The sequence below is a fragment of the Haliaeetus albicilla genome, chromosome 13 (assembly GCF_947461875.1).
Source record: "Haliaeetus albicilla chromosome 13, bHalAlb1.1, whole genome shotgun sequence".
In the NCBI taxonomy this organism is placed as follows: domain Eukaryota; kingdom Metazoa; phylum Chordata; class Aves; order Accipitriformes; family Accipitridae; genus Haliaeetus; species Haliaeetus albicilla.
Window position 1 is genome coordinate 14898544 of NC_091495.1, and position 21536 is coordinate 14920079.

Genomic DNA, 21536 nt, shown 5'->3' on the forward strand with positions numbered 1-21536 from the left:
CTACAGTTCATACTGTATGTATGACCAAACACATTTTGAGCCCTGTAACAGGGTATTTTCTCATTTGGAAGAGTTTGCATTTGAATAGGTGAGACAGAAACCAGGTAAGTGGGAGAGAGGGGAAAAATCTAGTTTAGATTTATGGTACAGAATTGCCAGCTCTTTCACCATTGCCTGCATGTCATTGTTTTCATGCTTCTATGGGACCCATCTATTCTGTAGTGTTGTCATAAACTAGTTTGCAGTGCTGAATAATAGGGTTAATGATTAGTCTTGCATTTATTCATGTCACATTTAATTTATTAGGATATATTTATTAAGGTAGCGCATCATGATTCATACCACTTACGAAGGTAATCCTTCCCTGCCTTCCACCCACAAGCTCCTTGCTCTCAAAAATCTCTAAAACCAGTTATCCAAAAAACCCATCTATCAAGTTTTGGAAGGTGGAGTTTTCTGGTAATGAAAACTGTGATAGTTTTCAATACATATTTTTGCTCCAGGCCTATGATAAACATGAGATAGCTAACCAGTTGCTTATAGCTAACTGTCATCCTAGGAATTGTTATTATTGTAACATGCTACTTGCACAAGTACTCAAAAAAACCCTTTTGCATGATTTTAGAAACAGTTTTTATTGTTGGAGAGGTAGGTGTGGCATATTAGTTCTTAATGATTGTACAGTGTAATTATTTCTTTGTTTTGTGACCTCCTTTAGAAAAATAATGACGAGATAGTGTGGGAGGATCACCTGGATAATTGTGTAAGAAGGCTGGATAACCCCTTAGAGGACACGTGTGTATCTGTGCTATCCAGTAGGAATTAAAAGTACACCTGTTCCCTGTAAACACAACCGATCAGTCTTTTTTTTTCCTACCTGCAGAATTGCTCAGATTCACACTTTACATAGTAATATGCTGTCTAAATGACTCATAATCCATGGAATTTGTGCTTTAGATTTCTAACCCTATCTGACAGTAACAGCAAGTATCAAATTGATGTTATATATTCTAACAGCCATCTGAACATTGTACTAACAGATGTGGTGTAAGTAAAGCTAATTAATTCAGCTTTGGTAAACACTTTCTCAGTCAAACTGACAGTATAGCCATGCATAGTCCAGCTCACAACGGTGATTAAACTGCTTTACTAACAGTGCTAAGGGGTTAAACATCACAACCAAGTTAGTACAACACAACATGTGGCAAGAAGCCTCACTCAGATGAGCAAATTGGCCAACTGCTCACCTAAGAGAGCTCTTCATTCACAGTCTGAATAGTGTTGTTCAGATGGTTATACTTAGCGTTTCTCTTTTGTACTCAATTTGGCAGTAAATAGATTTACTCTCTCTCCCCCAAAATCTATGTTTATAATTCTTACTGCTGTAACATCTAACTGCCAAATGCGCACTTGATGTTTTTGCCACAACCAGCTAAGCTTGCAAGAGACTTACATGCAGCCGTCTTCCCTTTGATGTGTGTGGTAAACTTGCTGCTGTTCAGCATTCTCAGCTTTTTATCTGTAGGTTTTAAAATATGTTGGTGATACCTATGATGTATATAATTTTGGGGCTGAGTATAGAAGAAAAAGGTATACAGGAAAGGAGAAAAAGTTTAGAAACTTTTCTGCAAGTAGGGCTTAGTGGCATTCTTTGAACTGAAATTTACACTGATCTAATATAATTGTAAAGGTATTTTAACAACCTTAGTGAAACTTCTGTAACTCCACAGATTGTGGTAGTGATTTAAATCTCTCCATCAAAGCTTGCATAAGCCGGATGCAGCTAAGCTGAGGTATGGTTTCAAAATTAGAAGCCATTAAGTTTAAGAGGTAGGAAGTTAATGCACCTCAGTTTTTGGTTACATTACTGATTTAATTCAGCATTGGTCTGTGCTGCTGTTCGAAAGGAGTGGTCTTGGTTTTTCCCATCATGTCTTCCCAGTGTCTCATTCCTGCTTTTTTCTTTTGTGGCAGCAGTAGCATTTTTGGTAGGCACACCAGGCCAAGGAATTGGAGTTGATCAGGATTAAGGGACAACTAGGTGAATAAAAAACTAATTGTGTGGTCTGAGCCAGAGGGTGGTGGTTAAGGGTTCATACTGTGTGGAGTCCCACAGGGATCTATACAAGGAGCTGTCTTCATCAGTGACTGGAGCAGGCAACATGGTACCCTCTCATCGTGTTCGCAGGTGACACCACACTGGAGGGGGGTGACCAGGTGATATGCTTGAGGGAAGGGCTGGCAGTCAGGGATTCCTAGAAAGCAGGAGGAATGGTCTGTGGAGAGCCTGAAAATACTCAGCAGGGACAAATGCCAAGTCTTGCACCTGGGAAGGAAGAGCCCCTGGCAGGGGTACAAGCTGAGGACAGAGGGGCTTGGGGGAGCAGCTCTGCAGGAAAGGCCCTGGGGGTGCTGGCAGACAGCAACTCCCTGGCAATGAAGTTGGCAGACAGCATCCTGGGCTGTATCACCAGGCGCATAGCCAGTAAATCGAGGCAAGTGATTATCTTCCCTGATTATTCAGCACCCGATTATTGCATCACATCTAGGTACCGCATCCAGTTTTAGGCCCCTGATATGGGAAAGTTGCTGATAAATTGGAGCAGGTTCAGCAGAGGCCATCATGATGGGCACTTGTCCTGCTAGGAGAGGCTGTGGGAATTGATCCTGTTCAGCTTGGAGAAGGGGTGGACTCCCAGTGCCTATGGGGAGGTTATAGAGAAGATGGAGTTGGACTTTTTGCAGTGACTGAGCTGAAACAGGAGTGATTCAGATTAGATATAATGAAAAGCTTTTTGTCTGTGATTGGGTTATGTGGTCTCTGTCCTCAGAGGTTTTCAAGAGCCTACTGAATAAAATGCTGAGTAACCTGGGCTGACCTCACAGCTGAGCCTACTTTGAAGAGGAGTTTGTACTAGAGACCTCCTGAGGCCCCGTTCAGTCTGAATTCCTCTGTGTTTCCATGGTTCTGTGATATAGCCAACCTCTAGCTGAAAATAATGCTCAACAGTTTGGTGGCAATAGAGGGAGAACTTTCTTCTTCCTTTTAAAACTGAAGATTTACTCCTCCCTGAAGATAGCCTTCAGTGTTTAAACTAATGTCTCTTACTTTCTGTTGCAGTAGACGAGGGGAGCAAATGATGGGTTGTTTTGACTTTGTTAAGGAAGAGTAATACATTAGAGGAGTGTAACACGTTTGCTAGCTGATGGTTAACTATAGAGTGGTTTGAGTTGCATTTAAACGTTTAAGTGTCTTTCAGGATTTTTCTTTTTAGTTATTTTTAAACCATTTTATATTAAATGGGAGTACTGTGTTTCTAGAGACTTGCCCTCAGTTTATTTTGACTTCAGTTGTAAAAACAAGAAGTTCCTTCTAGTGGCAAGCTTGAGTCATCACATTATTTAGCTATAAACAGAGACACTGTATACAAAGTTTAGGTGGCATGGACAGTTGTCTCTTCTTCTCACACTCATTTACACCACCATTTTCTAACAGTGAATCCCACAAATTAAATGGGGGGCGGGGGGGGAATAGTTCATGTTTTTAAAAGTGATGATGCATATGTAAAATGGGTGAGGATTACAGTTTCTTCCCAGTATCCATTGCTTGACTGAGTCAGTTAAGTCTTGTTTCCATCAGAGGAAAAAAGGGAAGGGGTAAGTCTGCAGCACTGCCACTGAAAGTATCACCATATCACTCTGGTTTTCAGGATCAAAGTAAGTATTTACAATTGCTGGGGTTTTTCCTTTAAATAATGAAATATTTCTTGTAAATCAGGAAAAGTAGTACAAAACAGCATTATCTTAAGCTTCACCCAAGGCCTAATGGGGATTGTGTCAATTTTAAGCTGAACAATTTTAAATTGAATTCTGTTTTCTCCCTAATCTTGGAATGATGAGGCCTGTGTATGTCATCACCATATTGCTCCATTAAAATACGTGCTCACTGAGCCATTGCTTTATTTCTCTTCCTGAGTGCTGAAAATGTGCTTAGCTTAGTGCTACTTTATGATTTCCTGTAGGTATCTTCCATTTCACTCCTTCTGACAGGATAATCTCTCCTTGATGGCAAATTAAATTTCACATGTGCTGCAAATCTGAGTCAAAAAGGTGAAGAGATCTCTAAAAGTACTGGAAGTTCATCACCACTTTTTTTCTAATAGGTGTTAAGGCCTGATATGAGCAAAAAACTGTTTCGAAAGCAGCTGTCTAAAGGTTTGTTCAGATGCAGAATTCTTTGTATTGCCATCAAGCAAATTGGTTTTGTATTTGCCATCAAGCAAATTTAGTTTTCTTGCTTCTTTATGCTATCCAGTGTTTCCTTCCCTGGTACAGGTTTGTGTTACTGCTGGGGCAAACTATTACTTGTTTTACGAAATGCTAATCCTACTGTTAGCATTGTTTCTGTATTATAATGTAGAAGAAGAAAACTGTAAAATTATCCTGGTGATAAATTATATTGTGTTAAGAGTGGAACTGTTCTGTGTCTGGCCATGGCTTGTTCTATCTACTACTGAGCTTGTCAGGTCATCATGAGTAAAACATATATGTTTTATTTCTAAAAATACAACAGAAAAAGTTACATTGTTTCACATTGAGGTTCCAGTGTTTTAAGAGATGTGTGTAAGAGATGTTTAATTTCAGCTTCAGGCTCTTGGATCAACACTTTCTTGGTTTATGTAAGATTAGTGCAATAAATATATGAATCAAGTTCTTGCATTTTTAATTTTTATTTTATTTTATTTTATTTTATTTTTTTTTAGATTTCTTACTCTGAGGGAGCTATTAAGATACTTGAGCATAGGTGTCTAAAGCTGTTATAAATTCTCCGGAATATCATCTCTGGCTCCCTGCAGCCACTTCAAAATGGCACATATTCTCCTGTGTTTTGTGTGGTATCTGCAGTCAGATGTTTTGGATATGTCAATATAAAATGGTCCCAGACACCTGTGTTAGGACTGCTTTTTGTCAGCTGTTTTCAGATGGTTATAACATAAGATTACATTGCTTTGATATTTTTCAGGAAGGAGAGAGGAAATAAATAGCCAACAGAACTTTGAACCTGTAGAATACTACAAGCAGTACATTTATTTAAAAAAAACAACCCCAAACAATAAAGCAACCACTGGCATGTCTTGGTATTTTAAGAAGAAATACTAATGCTTGAACTTTGAAATACAAATGTAGCTTGTAATGGTCATTTACTGTAATAAACAGTCATAGCTATTAATTGCTTGAAACATAAACCTTTTAACATTAATTTCTGGTTTTTTCTTTAATTACTTGCTTAATTAAAAAAATGTTTTGCCTTTGCACGGATTTTTTTTTTTTAAAGCTTTATTTATTGTTAGTATTATAGATGCCAGAATAATTCTGAACTGAGTTGTGGTCTGACTTGAACCTGTACATGTGTCAGGTGAGGCTGTGGGGTGTCAGGTGAGACTAGGGGGAATCTTGTTTTAATCTTTGTTTATTCTTATTCTATCTCCCCACAAAACATGCCAAAATAAAGAAGGTGATGGGCGGGGTGGTCTACAGCAAGATAGCCTGAAAGTGGATGGAATCAATTTTGAAGGAGTTGGTTATATGAGAGTGTATTGTTTTATGACTTTTGTGGAAAGAACAATTACAAGTGGAATGAGCTACACACAGGCATGATTAAAAAAAAATAAAATAATAAAGTGTTGCATTTGGAGAGAACTGTGGTTGCCATGAGGATGCAGGCAGGCTTCATTTTGAAATAGAGTCTGTAGGTTGTTTGTAAAAATGGTTATTGTTGGAAGAGCAGATGAGGTGATCTGTTCTAGGTAGTTACGTGAAATACCACCTAATGCTGAGGTTTCATTGTTTAATTTCTGAGACGTATTTTATAAAGTACACTTGGTTTTGCAGCTGATGGATAATTTAGCAGGCAGAAAATTGCCAAATATTAGAGAAATTATTAAAGTGTCTGTATTTTTGCGTACAGTATTCACGTATGCTTTTTGTCCTTTCTGGGAACCTAGAGCAAGTATATATTCCAGTTCCCCATGTCCCAAGAATCCGCTAGGAAGGCAGATTTCAGCCATGAAGATCCCAGAGTAGCTGTTTCAGAGAGCCTGTCATCGTATGACATGTTAGCAACCACTGTGAAGGTTGCTCTTTAACTCTGTATGTGATGCTTTCCAGTATCTGCTTTTATTTCTTCCTTTATGTTCCCAGTTTACAGTTGGTTTAAATCTTTAAAAGGGAATGATTGCCTTGGTTTTATCACATACGAGGTAATACTAGAGAATTTCAGATTAGACTAACTATAAAAGATAGTTTTCAACTGAAAATACGCTTTAAAAAGAACTATATAATTGACGATTTGCTGTTACAGATGCTATCTTCTAGATTAAATAGTGCTGTCACTTAAAATAGAAATAATTTTAAATCTTAGTTAAATATGAAAATAAACGGTATTTGTTGTCAGTATCTAATAAGGTTAACACAATGGAAGGCAGTAGGCTTTTTCAGTTTTCTTAGACTGTGATCGGGCAGTCTTGGACTGCAATTGTGTTTAGTAAATTTTTGTTCATAGAAAGTATGCTTTTCCCCAGGACTTCTGTTAAAGTTTTAGTAATATCAATATCAGCAACAGAAAATCTAAACCAGAACTGGTCAGCAAGCAATACCCACCCCCAGAGAAAAAAACAGATGAAAGAAGATGAAAAAAGAATGAGTAGTTTTGTCAGAATTGTTCTTACAGCTGGGTAAAAGACATTAACTCTTAGTACAGTAGGAGAGGAGCATAATTTTTTCAAGCGTTTAAGTAGATAGTATAGAATTCAAAATACATAATATTCTGTCAAGTTACATAAACTGTAGTCTTGTTAAACTCTTCTTTGAAATACTAAGGGAGGTTGCTAAGGGATGGGGGGTATGTCAGCTGAAATGGCTGCAATGGTGTTATGCAACAGAGTTAATTTCAACCTACGCTCTGCTTCTCTGCAGAAGAAGTTGAAGAAGAGTCTGAAACTACAATTGAGGTTGATTTGACTGATAAACAGAAACATCAGTTGAAGCACAGAGAGCTCTTCCTTTCTCGCCAGTATGAGTCCCTTCCAGCAACACATATCAGGTAAGAAAAAGTAATTATGTGTGTATTCTGTTGAGGTGGATTGCCTGCCAGTAGCCTACCTGCTTGAACACTTCAGCCTTTACCTTGCAAAAGGGTGTGATTGATCACAGCTGAGTTGTGCTAGGTTGTCCCATGAACTACTTTGGAACTGCCTTTGGTTTTTCCTTCTCTTCATGTTTGAGCCTTGGAAGGGACAAGAGTCTCAGAGCTCTGGCTTGCCAGTTAGAGCATCAGTTGATAATGTGGTATAAAGTCAGTCCATTCCTACTTTAGAAGAGTTGGGTTTTTTTAATTATTCTGCTGGCCAGAGGAACTTCGACTGTTATGTCTGCCCAGGGAAACCACAGATGGGTTTGGAAAGGAGACAGTGACTCAGTGGTCAGATGTGCAATTTAGGGCTGCACACATTTAAAAATAAAATTACCCCAACTTACTTCAGTAAATGTGAAGGAGTCGTGATTGAGTTTGGCTAAATGTTGCAAAAGCATTTCAAGCGTTGTTTTAAATTGCCCTAATGCTAATGTAGGAAGAGGCTTGCTAAAGCTCCAAAAGGGCTTGTTGATTTCTTCCTGTAAATGATGTAAGCACTCACGTCATCTTCTATTCAGCAGTCAAGCGAATTCTTTTTGTGTTGGGGGGATGATGTACCTAGAAATGGAAAAGAAAGAGCACAGTGACAGGGAAGAGTGTAGTAAGTGTAAAACAAGCGCTCTTAACATTGCATCCTGAAGGAATTTTTGTTTTCTCATTACATCCAGCTCCCCTTGGCCATTTCAGACTAGAAGCTGCCAAAAAAAAAAGTGTGTATGCTCCAACAGGAGAAACACTTTGTATGTGCATATGTATTTTCTGTCTCATTGGCAAATGTGTGGTTTATCTTTCTCACTGCCAACACAAAAACTGGAAGTTGGAAATTTTTGTTTTAATTTCCTGTGCTTGATTCAGCTACTTGTTCTCTGACTTGGAGAAAGTCATTTAACTGTCAAATCTCTGCTTCTCCAGCTACAGCATAGAGATAATAATCCTGCACAGTTTCTTTCACTTACTTTGACATTTAGACACTGAAATAAGGTATTCTCTTCATAGAGAGAAGATTACATGTGAGAAGTCATTTACAGTGCTTCTTCTAGCTCAGGGAGCAAATACAATAGAGGTTCTCCAGTACATACTTCACAAAGAAGCCAGAAAAACACGTGAATTTGTAGTACATGCAGCACTACACAGCAGGCAGATGCAGAGTGACGACTTGCATCTACTTTTCAGAACAGATGAATGCTGTAGGGCTGTGCTGTCATGTGTTGCTAAGACCTTTACCAGACAAATTCTGAAACAAGCTTAATGTAGTCTAATGACATTTTAACAATCTTAACTCCATTTTAAAAAGAAACAAGAAGGAAAATACACGGCAAAATATTCCTTGTTTGGCTTTTTAACTTGTTAATGTTCAGATTCTGTGATTCTCAATAACTCTTATTAATTAGCCTGTCCTGTGAAGGAGGAATGTTGTGAAGGTGCTACTCCTCCAGCTTTCTGCCATCGGTACTCCAGAATATCCAAGGATGGAGATTCCACAGCCTCTCTGGGTGTCGATTCCAGTGTTTGACCACAATTGTGGTGCAGATTTTTCTCCCACCACGTAACTGGGATTTCCCTTGTTGAAACTTACTGTCCACTGCCTCTTGTCCTATCACTATGCTTCTCTGAAAGGAGCCCGGCTCTGTCTTATTTTATATATCTTTTCATTAGGTAATTGAAGACAGCAGTAGGATTTCTCCCTTTAGTTGTCATACCTTAAGAGGGAACAAATCCAGTTTAGTATCATCTGCAGACTTGCTGAAAATGTATTCAGTTAACTTGTTCAGATAATAAAGACGTTAAACTGTTGGTGCCAGTATCAGCACTTAGGGGGATGCCCCCAGTAACCAGCTGCCAGCTGGACTTTGTACTACTCACTACAATCTTTTCAGCCTGGTGGTCCAGTTGTTTTTTTTCCAACCTTGCTGTTTACTTACCTAGTCCGTATGTTACCAGTCTTGTTAAAGGACACTGTGGAACACACTGCAAGCCTTGCTAGAGTCAGGGTAGATGACATTCACTGCTGTCACTGGTCTACCAAGCCAGTCATCTCCGTATAGAAAGCTAGCAGATACTCATGCAATGAAAGTCTGAGTAGCTCCATTCAGTGGGCCTTTGCTCTTACCACCTGCAGTTTTAGCCCCTAGATAGGAGCAGTTGGCTTTACAGGAGAAAATAAATGGTACAGTAGAATAGAGTGGAGAATGGAGATCAGTTCTCTCAAGAGTGAGAATACAAAAGCTCAGTCCCTTTGGAAGGAAGAGGAGAAAGCTAAAAGTGATTTTAAGAGAATAGAGGAAGCTGAACCATCTATAGTTGCTTTTGGCAGCTACAGATCTTGAACTTCTACTGACATCTTCAGCCAAGAAAAGAAAGTGAGTTTGGTTGCCTTTCTGCTTGTACTTTAAGGGAATAAAATTATTTTACCTGGTGTGGCATGTTTTTATTTAATTTTTAATAGTATACATTCACTGCTTTTGTTTCATCTTTCTTAACTTTACTCTTTTTATGTTTTTTAAACTGAATGGCAGAGAAAATTACAGTCCTCTGTCTGAAAAACCCTATGACTGAGATTACTATATTTGTAATTGTGAATTAGAATAAAAGTAATGTCTCATTTATACACCTGGTGCCACTACTTTATAGTTGAGATGCCTTGCAGTTATTTTAGCAGGTTAGATTTCTTTAATGTGCAAGTCTAATTCTGAAGCTGTTTGGTCTGTAATGTTGAGTTTTGAATAATTCTAATGTAATTTGTTTGCTTTTTAATTACTGAAGTACAGTTTCATTCCTTATTCTCATGCTTTTTATTTTGCTATATACATTTTATGTAACTCTCTTGAGATATAATTTGTTTTGTTATAAATAATGGGATTTTTTAGACTTCACCTTGGTTCCCCTTTACAGTAGGTGTCACTATGCCATTTTAGTAGCTTTAGGAAATGGTGTAAGTTTTGGCACCAAAAAAAAAAAGCCGGATTTAGGAAAGAATTGGAAGTGGGTAGTATAGTAGTAATTAAACATGGCAATGCTGCCTTGCATACAGTGTTCTGCAGTGGGATGTATTTAAGAAGGTATAACTGCCTAGGTCAGTGCAGCATCATTCTGGAGTGGTGGCATGTGGTACAGTACAAGCTGATTGTACTAGTTTGGGTGTCAAAGACAAGGCTTGTTACCTTAGTGCCTACTTATCAAGTTACAAGTGAAACTGTTACCTCCCCTATCTGCTCAAATGTGTAAGGTTAGAAGCACCCCTCCTTCCTTCCTAATTCCCGCATGTTACAGATGCTGTTTTGCCAGGCACTGTAATCCCCAGATGTCCTCGTAACAGAGCTATGCTGCCAGCCAGGCTCACTGAACACTCTCCTTCATTAATGTCACAGAGTGAACGCACCCAGAATTCATGCAGATGGCTCCTGTAAGCAATGCCAGTCCCAGAGCGGGGCTGAGTTGAACCAAAGTGCTGTGTACTGTGGGTTTTCAGAGATTTGAGCATTACCAAACATAGTATTTTGGAAAGGCATGTGAAGGCACAGGGGAAGAAAAAATGCTGGAAGTTGTCATAAAGGTGAAATTGTTTGCCAGTGTTGTAAAATTCACCATAAAACTTAGCACGTGATGAAATGGGTTCCTTGTATAAAAATCTGCAAAAACTTATCTTGTTGGAGAGATGCACTGGGTTATCTGACTTGGGCTTTAGATTTATTTTTCATTCGTAAGGTCTCAAGAGTTAACAGGTGAAAAACACATTTAGATTGCAGTAAAAGATTGCATTAAATTCTAACATCAGTTGTAATTGCTTTTAAATTTAATACTTCCTATGAGTTGTATAGAAGAATTTATTGATCCATCAGGGTTCCTCTTGCCATTTCATTATCTTTGCTTAGTTCTTGTTTGCTAATAACTGTCTCAGTATTGGGGTTGTGGGTTTTTGTGTTTGTTTATTATTATTGTTATTGTTGTTATTATTTATTATTATTATTTAAAATGTTTGGAAAGCATATGTAAGCCAAGCATTTTCAGATGTAATAAAATTAGGCGTGAATCTTTTGGGCTGCTCTATACTACAATAACACTTTAAAAAAAAAAAAAGGAAATATGAACTCATTTATGCAAAATAAAAAGAGGCTTCTATACAGACTATTTGACTAAAATCAAAACAGCTTGAGGATGGAGAAAAGTTTCAAAGAGTAGTGGCCATTTGTGAAGGGGAAAGAGGATTTCAAATATATAATTACATTTGGTTGCCATCATGTTGATGATTTAGTTGGTTGATACAGTTGTGTGGTTTTTTGTTAGGGTTAAAGAATAAAGTACTATGTCAAAATTTTTTCTTAGTTACAGCAGGGTGATAAATATTTATCTTGAGTAAATAAAAATGAAATTTGCTAAATTACTTCTGTTCAACAGTCTTTCTGGTAAGTTAGAGTTTGAGTACAAGTTTTTAAGAGTCCTTCCCTGGGACCAAAGAAGAGTGGTGTGGGATTGTCATAACCTCTTTAGTTGCTCTTTTACCTGATTCAGGCCACACAATTTTGTGCAGTGACTGTTGACATGATCCCAACTGTTTGTGCTTGAATTAAATTGTGTATTTCAGTGAGACATCCGTGCTTGGTTGAAAACTTTCCAAGTGATGGATAGTTTACTATATTCTTTATAGTTTTATAAGTTGCTAATTACGTGGTTTTGTACCACTCCACTTTTTTTTTTTTTTTTTTGTACATGCAGGGATTCTGGTCACATAGTATTTTTTTATAATTTTTTTTTTCTCCTGGAGACTGTGTTTTCACAGAGTACTTTTTGCTTTCCTTGGACACAATTTCAAGATGCTGAAATTCTGGCTGAGCTTGATTCCTGGACTCAACATGTCTGTGTATGATACCTGTGCATTATGAGCATGCCTGTCATTATGGAAATTATTCAAATAACTGTAATAAATCTACACCCTAATCTTTAATGGGGAGTATTTATTTAATCTGTCATTGAATGAACTAAGTGTTTCTTGTATTTCTTAGAGGATTATATTCGTTGCTTGGCATCAGCAGCAAATTCAAGTTTTCTATATACCTATGGCCTTAACTCAGAAAAACTTTCTGAACTCTGATTCTGAAATCTGTAGTTCTTTCTAAGTTAGGAATCCTTTTCATACATAGTCTTTATTTAAAAAACAAACAAACCAGAAAACAAACAAAAAAACCCAAACCAGAAACAAACCCCAAAGTATCTTAAGGTGCTCTTGGCTTGGTTATTACTTCTGTTCCCACACAGAAAGGACTTAATGAGCCTTTTAAAGATTGTGATTGCATAAGATCATTTTATTAAAAGCTGATTAATATGATTGGGAGAAGGTGAATATTTTTGTGGAATGCCTGTGCTTGTGTGACATTAAAAGGCTTCTAAATAGTCTGGTCATGAGAAAAGTTCTTTAATTTTTATCAAGAAATTTGGAGCTTCTGCATATTTTTACATGTAAGTATATAAAAAAAGTGTACTCGAACTTTGAAAGTATCAAGGTATAAGAATCTTGATTTCCCTCAGTTCTGAAATTGTTAGTATGAACTAATTGTATTAGTTCATACATTTTTACTCTCCCCGCCCCCCATATCTTTTGACATCATTCTGATCAGTAATGCAGTCCAGAACACAATGTTGTCTTTTTTTGTTGTTGGTTTTTTTTGTTTGTTTGGGGTTTTTTTTTTGAGTTTGGTATTTTGGGGGTTTGTTTGTTTGTATGTTTGTTTGTTTTGTGTTAAATTATGCCCTAGCTCCTGGGTAGACTAAAATAACTTTGGTTGGTACCACTTTGTAGACATACTGGAAGAAGTAGCGTAAGTATGTGCAGTTTATAAAAACATGCTGTGCTTACAAACTGCCTATAAGAGCGTGATGCTTTTTAGATGCATAAGAAATTACTCAGTTTTATCATACAGCTTTCTTTATGCTGTCCTTTCTTCTTCATGATCTCATCAGGACTCACTAATATTGCTATTTCAAACAACTAAGGTGTCGAGAAATACTTTTTTCTGAATGTGGGATTCCTTCATTTAAAACACACCAAATGGTCTGAAGCTCAAGACAGATAAGGCAGGTCATTTTATAGAAGAATTGCTGTGACTTTTTAAGACATGGCACCTTAGGTTTTAGTGGTATTACCACGGGATTTCTAGTTTTGGCATTCTTGGCAAACTAGAAGTTTCTGGAGTATGGGGGGTATGCGTGTACGCGTTTATATACCTCTTGTGTGTGTGTGTATACGAGATACAAATTTTAGCTAATTTGTAAAAGCTTACTTTGAGCCTTATAAGCCTGACTTATTTTCTGGCATAAATCAGACTGGATAAGGAATGAATCTGCTTTGCATAGGTATGTGCTTACCTGATGATTTGGGTTGTTAAGAAAGGAATTCTTCCTTTCTGGATTGAGTTTATTTAGAGCAAAGGGACTTTTGAAGCATGTCTGATTATTTTTTTTTTCTTTTTTTCTTTTCCAATAGAATTTGGAGAATTCTTACATGAATTAAGATGAAGATTCAGTCTAGGCTGAATCTTTTTTTTCAGATGTGGTCAGTAGCCAGTACCAGTATAAGAAAAAGTATATTTATCGGTAGAAAGTTGTCACTTAAATACCTGAAAATCACTACTTACTTCCCTGTGGTGACATAATTATGAAGTAGGAGTCTTTCATGTGGTGCAAAACTTTAAATTCAGTTGCATGGAGTGACATGCATTGCTTCTGAGCTGGGCGGCTGTGTAATGCCACAGTGAAAAATCATTCCTAACCAGCCTCCTGTGTTTTTGTTCAATACTTGTGCATTGCTGCTGCTGTGCTAAAGGGTAACAATTTTTTTACTTTTTAGCATGAATTAACCCCTAGAGGAAAAATATCAGTGACTTCAGTTTCTTACAATAGTTTATTGAAAGTATACATATGGTTATGCTTATTTTGAGATATCAAAGCATGTAGTTTTACTGTGCCCAGACCAAGAAAACATTTACCTCTCTCCGTGGCACTCAGTGCATTGTTCTTTCTACTCAGGGTTTTCTTGTAGACCCTTCTCAGCTACAGAACACAAGATTCAGACAGTAATGTAGACTGGAACAGTATTAGTGTAAATCCAGTTTTAAGTGATAATGTTTTGAAGCTTGTTTCAAGTGTGTGTACGTTCATAGATCCATACATTGACCTTTTAACATTTTCTGCAACTATTAAGGTGAGATCATCTGGTAGAGTTGTTGGATACTTTGGCTCTTCGGCTAACAGCACAGTAGTTTAAGCATATAAACTGTGTAAATTGTTACAGAATGCAAAGTCTCCTTTAATTTTGTCTTTTGTAAATTTGTTTCACATTGGGAATGCTCTTTCCTGTTTAGATTGTGACTAGACAACAGTGGTGAGAACTATCTAAAAGTTGGAACCTTGAGAATAAAATTTGAACATTATCTACAGATTACTTTTAAATCCATGTCAGTTGTGCATGATTGCTCCAAGAGACTGCCTTTAAATCTTACTAATTTAAAGTGTTTAGAAAGAGCACTCTAGTTCTAATTTTTTAGGCTGGAGTCTAAAACTGAATTTTTTGACTAAAAGCCACGTGCAGGATAAAAAGCATGGGCCATCCATATGATCTGTGTGTATGTTTAGATGCGAGGCATTTACTGGTTCATTTAGATGTACATAAATCAATTTGATGTGCATTCTGTTCTTAATTTTATTTGATCAAGAGTGTGTTAATCAGGTAATATCAAGTTTATTGATGTATCTTTTGGCCACAGATGTACAAACTTGTAGTGTTTGGGAGATTAGTATCGTTTTGTTGGAGACACAGATCCCAGTAGTATTCACCTATCAAATGTTGTTTTTTGTTTTTTTTTTTCTCATGTTCAAGATGGCTCTGTAAATGAGCAGAGCCAAATTCAAGCCAATTAAATATGAATCAATACAATGTAGATCTTTCTTCTGTCAATTCTAGTTATTGATTGAGTATTTTAAAAGTTGAACTCTAGTTAGGGGTGTGTTGCAGATTTAAATTACTCTGACGATGCTTTTATTTTCTTGGTTTTAGTGTTATGCAATAGCTTGCTCTCCAGTTTAAATATCTTTGCAATCTAGAGAACTTGAAATTTGCTATAAAGACTTTGGTACATGCATCGTTCTGTGCCCCTTAAACTGCGCTTAAAAGTAAAATGCATAAGTACTCTTAGTGTTGGCTTCCCATAACTGGGGAATCAATTTAATATAATTAGCAGAAGCTCTTTGGACTCCATCGTTCCTAGTCTGTGGTTTGGTGATCATCACTGCAATTTAGACTCCTTGTAAGGGATCAGGACTTGGCTCAAAGTGGTTGTTTGACTGGAAATCTTCAGGAAACTTTCCCACTTAAGACAGTTGAGGAAAAACCTTTTTTAAAGTAGCTGTCTCCTCCTGTACTCAATATCTGGACCCTTTTTTCTCCCTTCTTTCCCTTTATGCAGAATATGGGAAAGGTTACTCCTGAGCAATACTCCTGCACAAAACCTTTCTACCCCTCTTCATTATGCACCTTCTTTTTAATTCAGTCTCTGGTTCTTGTTGAAGTAACAACGTATGTTAATTATGTTTCCTCACAAACATAATATTTCCTAATATTCTCTCCTGTTATTTTATTCTCAGACTGTCTAGCTAGTGACTCACTTCTGTGTTCCAAATCGCTACTGAGACACCAACATTTCTTGATGAAGATCAGCAAGAGACAATTGGTATATATGTACAGAATTATCCAACATAATTCTGTCATATTCAGGAGCGCAGTTAATAATTGTTAATAGCAGAATTTCAAAGTCTGGGATCATGTCTGTATATATTATTTTCTTTCTTCAACTTGTATCTGAATGATGAAGGCATATCAATTTTCATTGACTTGGTGGGAACCCAGAGCAATGAGTTCTGAGGGTTCTTACACTGCATCAGTCTCACCCAGACTACATCTACCTTGCCATAGGAAACTCACATGGCATGATACCATACCCAAGAGTGTGCCTTTTCCACTCCTGTGGTTTGTTCTGGTTAACAGGCACTGTTTTGTTTCTTTTGTAATTTCTTTCTGTAATTTTTGTTTATATACCTCCTGTCCCAAGAAATCCTTATTAAAATAAGGTTTGTATCTTGTGGGCTTACTCGTCTGGTGAAAACATGAAGAAATTGCCTGCAAGAATAGCATATAAAAATTTTAAAAGCAGACAAGAGCTTTTAACAAATGAGAGTGAAAGAAGGTGTAACATGAAAACAGTTTTCACATGGTTAATCCTTTGAAGAAAGAAAAAAGTTATGAGTTGTAGCTCTGGTACCTAGGACAGAGGGAAGCAACTGAATCTGGAGTGGTTTATATGATAGAGGCTGGTAATACCATGAGCATATATATGGGCAATCTTTGTTGTCTCCTTTTACTGCAAGACCTCTAAATTACTTTTTATTGCTGACTGATTTAATAATATAACAAGTTTTGCTGGTATTGTTGTTAGCTCAATGGAAGAACTTCTTATTTGTGACCAGTTTAAATACAAAGTACATCTAAGAGCAGAAAGGATTCCGAAGGGACAATTTAGTCTCATCAGAATTAAATTGTAACTGAAAACATAAAAGCTAACTTATTTTTTGTTTGCTGTTATTTGTACATTGCTGAAGTATCTGAAACTTTCCCTCAACATTCGTACAAGATAAATTTTGCCTAATTCTGTAGGAAGTAAAAAATATTTTTCTGAATATTTTTAGTTTGAGAAAAAGGTCAAAACCAGATATGTAATCTTAACATCATTGAGACTTTCTGATTCTATTTACTAGTAATTCACCCTGTTGATACCAGTTAAGTCAATAATGCTGCTTGGTGGAGGAATACAGCTTAAATCAAAGAATTAGAGTCGGATAAGAACAAGAAGGTTTCATACCTGAATAAATATTTGACATCTCTCCAATTTTTATTAATTTTTTTTTCATCCACGAAAGCTGGGTAATTTGTAATTTTTACCTTAGTTTGGTTAGCTCTTGTGACACGTTTCAGGCAGGAGACTCCACCAATAGAACAATGAAACTATGGCATTATACTCTACCACTCTAAATAATACTCAAAACTTTCAGAAATCCTGGTGTCTGCAAAGAGAGTATCATTTTATTTTGGTGTGTAACTGATTTTACAATCTAGTAGATGTAGTTCATATTCTCTTTCATTTGTCTCTGTAGGTGGGTAACTAGCTAGGTAACTAGCACCCCCTTGCTTCTCTTCTGTCTAGGTTAGAATAGTCAGATTTTATCCTGTTACATTGATTCTTTATTTGATATAACTCCATCTGTCCCAATTATCTGAAATTGTTTAAAAACATTAATGAACAAACTTCCAGAACACTGTGAGGAGGAGACAGATTACATTTAAATCTGGAGAAGCTCTGGATTTTTGGATACATGCCTTAGAGAAAGAACTCCAAGTCTTGTTGTAATGTGGTTTAAACCACATTAACTTTCTCTCCAGGGCATTTTGATTATTAGTATTGGAAGAAAAGGTGAAAAGTGCAGTGGTGGTTGGAGAATATTGAGGGACATAGCACTGCAAATCTGTATTCACTAAAGTTCTTTCCTAGGCATCCATGATTGAGAGATGCCAGAGACAGTATAATGAGCTAGATGCTTGGTTCAACACCGTAGACAGTTTACAATAGGCTGAGAGGATTTTCCTCTGATGGAAAAAAAGAGAAAGAGGAGATAGATAAACGGTAGGCTTTTATGCATTTGGAAAAAAATTCTAAATAATTTGTAAGAAGTATTACAGGTTTCTAGATTATAGAAACTGGTAACTGCAATATAGATTATTTTTCCTAATTTTGACTCTATGTAATTTACCTGTTTTCAGTTTTGTTGGTTTTTATTTTTCATTTTTATGTGGTACCTACTACTGTATGCCTAGTATTGTCTTTTTTGAGACTGTAGTCCGTGCATGTGAGAGATCATATATGCATATAAAATGTTACGTGTGTGTGTGGCTCCAGCCATTAAATGGTTAAAGTGCTGTGCAAAGAAATGTAACATTGACTAGAAATTCGCTCACTCAGAACACATGCTGGGGGATTAATCTTGTCTCTTAATGAAATAAAACAAAATTCTTTAAATTACCAGCAATAAGGTGTAAGGTCAGTCAATAAAATACTCTTGCAGTCGCAATGACAGTGAAGGAATGCCTCTGTAATAATTGGAGTTAAATAGTGGACAGAGCATACTAGAGCTATATGGAATAGAAGGAAACTGGAAAGGTTAACTCCTGTTTAGCCTTGAACACTAAGAAAAGCATTAAAATAACGTTGACAAACTGATTTAATGGTACAACATATAATTAATTTTTAGAAGCGAATGTTGTGGAATTATCAAGGCCAAAAGCTTCGAAAAACATTCAAAGACATGGTCGGGTATAGAGAAGGTTTCCTACTTCTCTGCTGCAGGAGTCTTTTCCTCTGCTGTTGTGTATTGTGCTCAGATTTTTCTCGCTGATCTTCCCACCTTTTCTCTTTGGTCATGTGGTTCTCCTGAGAAATTAAGGAGGTTGTTTACTGCAGACTTAAGTGTGGTTTAACCCCATTTCCTATGATGTGCAATGGCAATGAATAAGATGTTAGCTGGTTATGTTCACTTAATGATCAGCTGTTAACAATTGGCATCTAATGCTTGTGGTTGAGCTTAACAGTCATCGTTCACTGAAATGAATGATGGTTTTTACAATAACTCCTTTGGTGTTATCTTAAAATCAAGGAGGTCTCTGCAAACAATTACCTTTTCTATATTTGTGTGCTGGTCTGTTCCATGGGAGAAGGGTGTTCTGGGCAGAGGTCATATAGCTATATGTGTAAGGCCACTGGAACCTCCTGGTAAATACCGACTAAACTGATAGAAATGGAATAAAACTTAGGTGCATGAAACACAAGGTGATGTAGGTAAGGGGTAATAAATATATATTATTATAAAATGGTAGTTCCGTTGAAAATGATAGCATAAAAATGCAGTTGCTAGAGAGATGATTCAGCACACTTTTAACATTTTTCCTCCAAATCTATGTGTTTCTTTAAAATACCGTTTGTTAAAAATAATTCTGCAGATTACTTGCAGAGGACTCAGAGGCAGAGGAATTTGAGGCCAAAGGAATGTTGGGGGAGAAGGGGGTGAGAAAGAGGGGAGAGAAAGGTGTGGGGGTAGTGGGGTCAAACTCCCATTGCGTTATCTACACGTTATACATGGGCAGATCTGTACCACTACTGAATAAAGGGAAGCTTTCTACTGGCAGCCTGCACAAAACGTGGTAGTTAACGTTTTTATGCGGCCATAGAGAAATGAATATAATTCCATGCTTAATTATTGGAAAGAATTCCATTAAAAAAAGAAAAATACTTTTTTTTTTTTACAGGCCATTGGTAAAACCTTATATTGTTTCTAGTTTGGGTTATTTTTTTCACATTAGGCACTGAATTTACTGGAGATAAGTCACTCGGAGGTGGTACTTCATTCATCCAGGCCTTTTTATTAATTGTATGTGTATTTATTGTTTGCCATAGTACCTCTTGTTCTTTCATTGCTTCTCTGTTTCCCAGTTTGGCAGAATTCCTATGTATTTGAGTGCTTGGGTCAGTACAGCCATTAATTTTGTTGCTTTGATATTAATTTTGGTATCTTAAAAGTATGACAAGATGCATTTTATTATATTTTTAATGTGGAAGTTTAAAGCATAACTAAATCATTTTTTTGCAAATAACTTTTTGACTTAATAAAAATGCAAACTTTTTACAAAGTAACAGTTCTTCCTTATGTTTGTTTAGGGGAAAATGCAGTGTTGCTCTTCTGAATGAAACAGAATCTGTGTTGTCATATCTGGAGAAAGAGGTAAGATGTGACTTCTATTTGGGTAAATATTGGGATGGGTTTAAGGGGGTTTTACGGCTGTATTTTTAATAAATGGGCAAACAATACTTTGAAAATATTTTCTTGGTAAGTTAGAAAAAATATGTTGTGGAAAACACTGATTTTAAAAATGTTATTTGATAAAAACTTAATTGACACTCTTAAATGATGGTTTTATTATAAGTATGGTTGTATTTAGAAAATAAGTAATGCAAAGTAATTCATATGGTATCTTGCAAAAGAAGAACATACAGACTTTTTCCTAGTGGATGCTCAAGGGGGAATTCACATGGCTCTTCCCTGCCGCCGCCCCCCCCTCCCCCCCCCCCCCATGTTCTAGAAAGAAGAATCTTCCATAGTCAATGGACAGAGGGAGCAAAAGAGGCTCCTATAGAGGGCAACTTAGCATAGGACTTTAATTTTAAGGGCTCTGAATTATTGTATGGAAAGTATCTCCTCACCTTTCATTTCCTGTGGAAGGAAATACCTTCAAAATAAATATTTCTTTGGAGTGTCCTAATACAACATGAGGTAGACAGTGCTTTTTAGCTGAAATTAGCATGGCTTTATTTAAATTTCTACACCAAACCCACTGATAATCAGGAAAAATGTTTCTGAACGCAAGAGTTGCCCTATACTTAGGTAGCTGTACCAGATATGCCAATACTATTTTTCTGTAAGCCCTTTTCAGACACTGACAGTGTTTTATGCTTTTTTGAGACTAATTTATAATGCAGAGTCATTGTGGTAGAGATATTTATGAGAGGAAACATACTAAATTCAGAAAGCAGCTAATATTAATTGTTTTCAAATCCATTGATTTTTTTTTTTTGTGTATGAATCTCTTCATTACTGCACTGTTCTGAAATAACTGCTAGTGATGAGAGAAGCTTCAATTAGCCATTTAAAAGTACTCATGAAACACCTGCATTATTTAAAATAAGGATCAATGTACCAAACCTGTGCTTTGTAAAAGTGTGCAGGGGGGGCTACTTTAATAATTTCCAAAAGGAAGGTGATACAGGTCTACAAACTTAATTTTAAAAATCATTATGCTGTTGCAAATGTGTCTTCTTTTTCAGGATACCTTTTTTTATTCATTGGTGTATGATCCTTCACTGAAAACGCTTTTAGCAGACAAGGGAGAAATCAGAGTGGGGCCTAGATATCAAGCAGATGTGCCAGATATGCTTGCAGAAGGTAAATATATGATCTTTGATTAGTCAAAAACATAAATCCTTATCTTGCATTATTACTTATGCTGACTTTCTGAACTAAACTAATCAGCATAGAGGCAGAGAAGGTAAAATAGTAGGTCTTAGAAAACAGACAAATACCAGTGGATATTACGAAGAAAGAAAGAAAGGATACTTGAATAGCTGTTGAAAAGACATTGTCCACTTCCAGTTTGTGCATAACGCAATTTAGGCATTCAGTGTTTGTTTATTTAATT

The 21536-nt window shown here is 36.6% G+C and overlaps 1 protein-coding gene across 2 annotated transcripts in view; it reads left to right on the forward strand.

The window, feature by feature from the left end:
- MTA3 (metastasis associated 1 family member 3) overlaps nucleotides 1-21536 on the forward strand; it is a 142499-nt gene that overhangs the window by 16234 nt on the left and 104729 nt on the right. For both annotated transcript variants that reach the window (XM_069800247.1, XM_069800248.1), the window contains exons 4-6: nucleotides 6976-7102; nucleotides 20002-20065; nucleotides 21166-21283. In XM_069800247.1, the coding sequence (XP_069656348.1) occupies nucleotides 6976-7102; nucleotides 20002-20065; nucleotides 21166-21283 (309 nt within the window). The remainder of the gene's footprint in view (nucleotides 1-6975; nucleotides 7103-20001; nucleotides 20066-21165; nucleotides 21284-21536) is intronic.